Genomic DNA, 9263 nt, shown 5'->3' with positions numbered 1-9263 from the left:
AGCTCAACTTTAACATACTTAAAGCACCAGAAACTACCGAATATTTAAATATCAACAGCAATCTTAAATCATTTGTCATGGTTCCGCGCCAATTAGTTGTCAACACAATCCATCATCACAGATCAGTACTGATAAGAAGGTATGACAAAGCAAAAACAGTTAACACTATAGAAAGACTGAAACTTAGTATATACCTATATTGCCCAAAAGCAGACAAAATGGCTGGATTGTGAAAGAATAACTGATGTGTAAAGAAATTTGTTTAAAATTAATTTTTAATATTTTTTACAGTCATGCAACAAGTTATTAATAAGCATTAACAACAAAAAAAACTTACTTCACTCGGAAAAAAATAATTCTTTCATTATTTGAACATTTTAAGCAAATGAAAATGGAAATCTTCTTATGAGTACATCTTCCGCAAACATACTTTTGACATTTTTCACATATATTATTTTTTTTGCTTTTGTGGCAAAGTCGTACTTGACAAATTTTGCGTTTGCTAGAATATGTTGTATTTGATGATGCAGTTGATCTTTGTGGGTCTCCATGTTCTGATGAATTTTTTGGCCTTGCAGCTCTGTAATCGGTGGAAAGTTGTTCTGCTTATTGAAACAGGAACTGTTTTCTTTGCATTTGTATTCCTGTAGCTTCTTTGTAAAGGATCCAAGCATTTATAGCAGCCAAATCTAAAATATTGAAAAATATTTGGAGGGGCCATCTACGAGAACTAGATTTTACTGCATATTTTCTGCCCAATTGATCCGCCATATCAACTCCAAATTTTGTTTTGTTATAAAATTGAATAGAGTTCGGTAACATTTTTTTATTACTTTTATTAAATTTTCACAAATTTATGCCTGGAACTTAGAACAGCTACTCTCTTATTCGGTTTGCTTTTATATATTGTAAGGACACAATTTTGTGATTTATATAGGAGAGTGGAAAAACGAGACATGCTATCCTTCGTTTGTTTGGCTGCTTTGGGAAGCTCTCTTTTATTTCCTCTAATAGTTCCAATTAGTGTTGTTTTTTTCGGCCAATAATTTAGTCGCGAGTGACATGCTAGTGAAAAAGTTATCGGTCGTGATATTCCTTCCGCAGCTTGTATATGGCTCGACAAGTTTCAGAACAACGTGTTCACTGAGAATCATTGACGATGGTCGTTGTTCATCTTTCCCGAAGTAAGGAAAACCATTCAAAACGTACTTGCTTCTAACATCTGATGCAAGCCAGAATATTCATCAGAATTTGATGCCAAATTTGTTGGGTTTATTAGGCATATACTGTTAAAACTTACATCTGGCTTTTGTCGGAAATAATTGCTCGTCAACCGTTATATTTTACCCTGGTTGATAGCAAGATTGACTATTTTAAATGAATTTGCCTCATATTTCCGAAACCAAGGCAAATTTATTTGTTTGGAGACGTTTACTTCTTTCGTTTTTTTTGTCAAAACGAATAAATCGTATTAGGATTTGCTTGAACTTATCTCTGGTCATAGTTCTTCTGAAAAATTCGGGACCCCACTTTGCTGACCATAAATAACTCAGTTTTAAATTTTTTGCCTCGTAGGCTCCACGAGCATATAAAATCCCAATAAATGCACGGATTTCCGGTAATGTTGTTGTCCAATCGTTCCCCAAAATTCGGCGGCCTTCTTCTTCTGTGCAGTTTTTTATATGTTCGATAATATAGTTATCTATTATCAACGAGAATGCACTGACAAGATTATCTGCCATAATGTTCCTTTTTGCGTAGCCTGATGGACCTTTCACACCCTTGAAAACACAAGTAGATGGTAACCTTCCAGGAATTCCACCTTCGTCAAATTTTAACCACACAGTACCATCGGCAGCTGTTTCGGTCTTTTGAAAGGTGTTATCAGTTTCTTCATCAGAGTCTGAACTACTTAGCACCCTACACCTTTTCCTGGACACATTGATGACGCCTTCATTTTCATCGTTGGTGATCGCCTCTTCATCGCTATCTTCAACATCAGCTGTCTCACTTTGAATATAATCCGATTCATCTTCAGATGATAGTTCCCAATTTGTTGTATCTGATTCTATATCGGAACACTGTTCACCTATGTTCTTTAGCTTTTACAATAACTCCCTTCTATTCGACATTTCTTTCATGAATTTAGGGCGCAAAAGAAATCAACTGAACAACGTGTCAGAACGACTATCACTGCATAAAGCAGGCCTATCCTAAGTCGACGCGTGTGCAGCTCACGGTTATTACGCTGAAGCGCGTTCAAGGGGAACGAGGCGCGTGGGCTAAAATCAGTCACCATTTACTACACGAGGAGTCTTCGGCCGGCGAAGATCGAACCCACGACCCCCTTGGACTTGTGCCCAGTGCCCTATAAACCAGGCTATCCCGGCTTTCCCAAGTAGTAAAAATGACTGCTTTTAGGCAATATAGGTATAACACATATTTTTTTTACCAGAAATGACGGAGGGGGTGGCAATTACAATGATTAATAAACGCTTCTATATGTTGTACAAAAAGTCATAAAATTCTAAGAAGCTGTGTCATTATATATATAATTGTTTTTCAAATTGAAATTGGAAGGCAGTCAAAATGACTTCCTTAGGCAATCTAGTGTTAAACTATAAGACAATGCAGAGTTTTAAAAAATAGCTTAAATAGTCACCAAGTATACATAATTTTCGTCAAAATGTGTATCTTATATTTATTGCAACTTTTCAATCAATTAATTCTTTTTTTAACTTGACATATTTTGCATGATTTGGAGCATCTTCTTTTGCATACGTATAATTCGGAACAGCAAACATAACATACCTGCAATACTTAATGCTAATCCGTTTTACCATTGCACCGAAATTTTTGCCACAGCAATAAACATAGGAATTGAAAGATTAGGTGATAGATACAATAATTATAGCTTTAATATTCATGCATTGACATCCACATGAGGCCATAAAAGTTCTATGCTGTTTGACTATTTTTTAGACAGTATGATTCATATCTAATTTAGCATATTTTGCATGATTTCGTGCAGCTTCTTTCGCATTCTTATAATGCGGAACAACAAATATTACATATCTACAATACTTAATGCTAATACGTTTTACTATTGCAAAAAGAGATTAAAGATTAAGTGAAGGATACACTAATAATTTCTCTAAGATTCAAATATCAAAATCAAGGCATTAAATATTCTATACTCTTATCTAATATGGTCTTCAGTTATACGTAGTTTACATTTTGGGCATTTTACCTTTATGTTATTGTAATTTACACCGACGAATAATATCCATATTAAAAATGCATGGTAATTAATTTTTATATTCAATTATTTCTCTGTTTTCTTATTAATATTAAGATATCAAACAATAATGCGATGAAAATAACTGGCTTTTTTAAGAAATAGCTGACATTTTATGTGTGTATTAAAATAACTGGCACTTTACCTTTATAATAAAATAATTGACAATTAACTTTTATTATAAAATAACTGACATTTTAATTTTGTTTTCAAAAAATTGATCACTTAAACTATTGCCTTACGAGCTATAACATACTCTGTTAAGATCAACTTATTATATATTACATTTCACAAAAATCGTATCAATTACTTTGGCTTAATTATTTTTTTTTTCAATTCATAAAACTCTTCGAAATATCGTATCCTTATGAAAATTGGATAACAGTGTTCAGAAGTTTAATTTTCGTCTTAACATCTATCCGAACAACATCGTTTCAGGCATCTATTTTTACCAAAATCCTTTTTTTTTCTTCCAAAATCGATATTTGCATGGTAAGGAAAAGATAACGACTCATTTATTATGTATGCCAACGACATGTGGTGTTATGCAAGGACTTCTAAGCATTGATGAGGTCGATATAACAATCATAAAATATTCATGAAACAACATAAATGTCAACCGTCGAACAAAACTTATGTCCGAATCGTCAGATGGTTGGAGACTAGTGCATCGATTAATAGTAATGCATTAATTTACTAATACTAACGATCTTATATTACTTTTTATTCAATCCTTATATACTTTAAATGACATTTTAATGAGAATACTTTGCTGCTGTTCTAAGATCAATATTTGCAGAAATAAAAATATATATATTTTTTTTAATGTTTAGTTTATTTTGAAATCAGTTTAATCCCTGCCTTTAAAAACTCATTATTTGCTCGGGTCCCTTTAAAATATTGCATATGTTGAATTTGAATAAATTATGCTGATTTGACTTTTAAAATTGTAATTTGAATATCACAAAAATTACTTTAACATTGACAGTAAATTTTTAAAAAAAATAATCAAAAATTGGAATTTTTCTTACTAAGTCTTTACTAAAGCGCCAGTGACAAGAAAAGGAACAAAACAAATTTTTTTTGAAAATCTTCAATGAAAACAAAAATGTTTTTAATTGTAATTTTTATTGGCCGACTCTATAAAAAACTATGGTATAAAGTACTGGCGCTTTGGGGGTATCAGCCGTAAAATCCATTTTACCGTTAAATCCATTTTAACCTTATATTATTTAACCGTAATTTTTACAGTAATATTTCAGTGATTTAGTGATTTTAAAGTAATTATTACTGTAAAATTTAAGGTATACCAGTTTTTTGTACTGCAACTAGTTCCAATAGAAATGGACTTTACAGTGAAATGTACAAGCACCGTAAGTGTCGGTACTTTTTATCATTAATTAATCCGGAATTTTTTACATTGTTGACAATTTCTTACCGTACTCTATATTTTTGAAATTTTTCTTTTAGAGATTAGAGTTGCGGATGCGCTTATATAATATCTTTGATGATTCAGAAAGTAGAAAGTAATAACAAATCTAACTGAACAACTATTTTAAAAATATATATTGTTCCATAATAAATCAAATTAAAAAAAAACAGTATTTCATAAATAATAATAATGATCATACAAAATTAAATTTAAAGAAATAATTTAATATATCTCTCAAAGTTAGAATATTTCAGTAAAAAAAATATATAAACACCGATTAAAGTGACAAGGTAAATGATAGATAGTTCATTTGGAGTACTATCTAATCTACAAGAAAGTGTATTGATAACCATATGCTGTCTAAAACTATGGACGCGGAGGGAAAAAAACTTTTCACCAACTCATGCAAAATTATTTATTTGTCTCAATTTCACTTTTATACTCGAACAGTTTTATGTTTCTTTTATTAAAAAAACATCATTTTCATCTCTTCTACCAAATAAATAGATGAATAAAGATAAATTAGATGAATAAATGTCATATACAAAAATTGAAAGATATACCATTAGACTATATTTGGTGTCTGAAAATGAGATACGACAGCAAATACATTTATTTCACTAACAAGTAACTATCTGAAAGTCACTGAAATAGATTTGAAGAAGTCGATGTCAAGTTATGGCTCTAAAACTACGTGTTATTTGGAGTCTTAATATGAGACAGCAAGACAAATACATTTCTTTTCGTAACAAGCGACTATCTGGAAGTCACTGAAATTCATTTGAAAACGTCGAGTTTCAAGTTATGGCACAAAAGCTGCGCGTTATTTGGTGTTTTACAATGAGATACTAAAACAAATACATTCCTTTCCCTAACAAGCGACTATCTGGAAGTCACTGAAATTCATTTGAAAACGTCGAGTTTCAAGTTATGGCACAAAAGCTGCGCGTTATTTGGTGTCTTAAAATGAGATAACAAAACAAATACATTTCTTTCCGTAATAAGCGACTATCTGGTAGTCACTGAAATACATTTGAAGACGTCTAGTTTTAAGTAATGGCTCTAGAGCTGCCGTGATGTTTGGCGTCTTAAAATGAGATAACAAGACAAATACATTTCTTTTCGTAATAAGCGACTATCTGGAAGTCACTGAAATACATTTGAAAACGTCGAGTTTCAAGTTATGGCACAAAAGCTGCGCGTTATTTGGTGTCTTAAAATGAGATAACAAAACACATACATTTCTTTCCCTAACAAGCGACTATCTGGTAGTCACTGAAATACATTTGAAGACGTCTAGTTTTAAGCAATGGCTCTAGAGCTGTCGTGATGTTTGGAGTCTTAATATGAGATGTCAAAGCAAATACATTTCTTTCCGTAATAAGAGACTATTTGGGAGTTACTGAAAACTTCGTGTCCCTAGTCATGGCTCTAGAGCTGCGCGGGGAAGTAGCGGATCATAATAGACCATTGGGATGAGTTTTGTATCTTTTGCCACGACAGAGAAAGAAATATATTTGATATTTCTGCTGTGATAAAAGGTCACTGATGGTTTGTGTAATTTAATTGCATCCGGACAGGTTTTAAATTATTTCTAATGCAATACTTAAAGAACTCTGTCAATATCTCAGATATCTCTTGAAAATGGTTAAAATTTAAATCAAAATGGTTCTGAACGAGTGATGTCACGGACAACAGCTAGATGATGAAAGAATTTGGCTAAATTATTTTGGAATACTAATTATGCTGCTGAGATTGGAGGTGGGGGTAGAAGAATTAAAATATTTAAATGCAGTTTTTCTGGGCATTTGGCTTGGTTGTCAATGAAAAATATATGGTGTACAGGACAATTTAGAAAGGTGACCAAGGTCATCTACGAAGAGGGCTTGCAATAATAATAAATAAACAAAATTTAAATATTCTAAAATATCTCTTCAGCTAGAATGTATTAGTTTAAAAAATAAAACTTAAGCATTAAGAAACTGCAAGATTAATGGTACATTGGCATTGGATTTTTGAAATACCTCGAAATGGAATAAATGATATTTTCAACTACATGCTATGTTATCTTCAAGCTATAAAGATAGGTATAAAAAGAACTAACTTTTCACCCACTCATAAAACTGTTTATTTTTCTCAAGTTCTCTTTTACACCCAACTATTTCCATGTTTCCTTAATTACAAGAACATCTATTTCATCTCCTCTAGCAAATCGAATTACTGAGATAAATTAGATGACGAAACGGCAAATTAAAAGGGCCTGAAGGATCTGCCATTAGACTATATTTGCTGTCTTAAAATGAGATACGAGAGCAAATACATTTCTTTCCGTTAACGGGCGACCATATGGGAGTTGCTGAAATATATTTGATGGCGCCGTAACTTTATCAAATATTGGAAAATTACTTATCTTTACCACTAATCATTTTCAATTGAATGTTGGAATTCCTCTTATTTCTTTGAAGGGGGTTTTCACCCGTAAAATGTTTTATTGGGAATTTTCTTCACAAATATGGCTTACTGTGAACAAAGAAGATGGATTCTTTTCCGAATAATGGTTTGTTGGTAGGATGCGTCGAGCGAAAGGGTTCACTCATCCGAACTTAGTTTAATGATTTAAGGAATACATCGAAAAGGGACTACAAGCTATAACTTAAAGGTTTTGAAAACTAAGTTGAGTTTCTAATAAGAGTATATAAATTTCGATTAACAATAAGTGTTGCATCCGCCTCTGCCTTTGAGACAAATTTTAAATGAGGAATGGAATAGGAATTGAAAGTTTTAGCTCCTATTCAATTTGAGAAGATAACTTTCAAGAATACTTTCGGCACCGGAGCAAAGATCTATTATTTTCTGTGTCACCATGTTAATACACTCATTATCTTATTATTTGTTAGTACTCTTATTCTTTCATTTATTATTTGTTCTTTAATTTTCTTTAATTTAATATTCTTTAATTTATTATTCATTATTTCTTAAAATTATAATTTACCCTTTTAGGCGAGAAACATAATATATTTCAATTATATTGATTTTTATTAGTTTATGTTAGTAAAGTATTTTGTTGTTAACTCCACGTTCGACTATTTTCGGTTTTTGTTTTCTTATTTTACTCGTTTATATGAATCTCACATTTATGTAGTCTAAAACTATATTTTAATTTTTCCATATTAATATATCATAAGATCTGCCACTACTGTTTTAGATACTAAACTTTCCGCTGCATTCTGCTTCGTTGCGCAAAAATTACGAACTTAGAAGAAGGAAATAATGACGTTGTAAAAATATATAGGGAGTTATGATGAAATAAAAAATTAAATTAAGTAACTAGGCGCAAAAATAATTAGCTGTTAAACGTGTAATAAAAAATAACACGTGGGCTGCTTTGCATCTCACAGAAGTTCAACTATGGAGTAAAAATATGATTTGCAGAATGATTCGTTTTTGATTATGAACTTAATATAATCCAATTTTCAAAATTCCAATTTATGCAAAAGTTAATGCAATTTTAAGTTATTTTTTGTAATTTAAAAACTTAAACAGCAGAATATAAAAATATATAGCTCACGAGTATCAAATATGTTCGGAAACAACCTGAAAAGAAAGCATATTTTTTTTACCACAATAACATGTTTTCATCTCTGATTAAAGAAGAAAGAGAATTAGAAACTTTTATTAATATCTTCAGCAAAAGAAAGTTTAACACTAAAGTTAATGCTTATTTTAATTTATTGGGGAATTATTATTTCGCTACGAACGTTTTCTTTTAAGCTATAGGTGAAATAAAAATTAAAATTCAAACACAAAATTATTTTCGTTAATATCTTAAAAAACGAAATAATCCCCCCCCCAAAAAAAAGCCAATTAATCCCAAAACGAAACCCCAAAATAGTAGCGTTTTTTTAAACCATGTACTTCGATGTAGGGATATTTATTCATCTCTTTTGAGGTTCTTATTTTATTGGCTAACATTTGAGTTTATGTCTAAAGCAGCAAAAGGAGGAAACATAAATTAGACATTGCCAAATATAAATCTTAAACATATGTATTGAAACTCTTCGAATTATAAAAACTTAGTTCAATACAGAGAACTGTCGTACCCTATTCTAACTCTTCATAATGATATAAGTCTCTTTAACGTGTAAACTAATTTCTTGTTTGTTTGTTTTTATTTTGTCATATAATCCGTATAACTAATTATAACTTTTTTCAAGTACAATTGGTAAATCTTCAAATCAAGTTGATCATCCATTTTTTTACGATTAACATAATAACAAATTGATGCATAAAATTATGATAATTAAATATTTTGTTGAGAAAATTAACATTATTTTTGTAAAAAATATCGAATTTTGAGATGAGGAGAAAATATTACTTAGATCAGAAGCTTTCTCGACTTATGAATGCAACTGATATTTAAAAACGATATGCTTTGTAGTAGATTCAATAGTTATTTCGCGATACATTTTTATTGAAAAAGATGTTAATACAATGAAATGAAACTGTTACAGAAATTGAATAAGAAACTGCGTT

General features: G+C 30.8%; 1 protein-coding gene across 1 annotated transcript; it reads right to left on the bottom strand.

Moving 5' to 3' along the window:
• Positions 1-1388: 1388 nt before the first annotated feature.
• On the bottom strand, positions 1389-6898 carry LOC122271287 (uncharacterized). The gene is made up of 2 exons (XM_071183470.1): positions 6835-6898; positions 1389-2068 (listed from the first exon to the last, which is right to left on the bottom strand). The coding sequence occupies exons 1-2, from the start codon at positions 6896-6898 to the stop codon at positions 1389-1391; spliced, it is 744 nt and encodes a 247-aa protein (XP_071039571.1).
• Positions 6899-9263: the final 2365 nt, after the last annotated feature.

This window comes from Parasteatoda tepidariorum, chromosome 7, assembly GCF_043381705.1.
Source record: "Parasteatoda tepidariorum isolate YZ-2023 chromosome 7, CAS_Ptep_4.0, whole genome shotgun sequence".
Lineage (NCBI taxonomy): Eukaryota > Metazoa > Arthropoda > Arachnida > Araneae > Theridiidae > Parasteatoda > Parasteatoda tepidariorum.
Note: the sequence above shows the minus strand (reverse complement) of the source record. Positions and strands in the feature narration are given on the sequence as shown.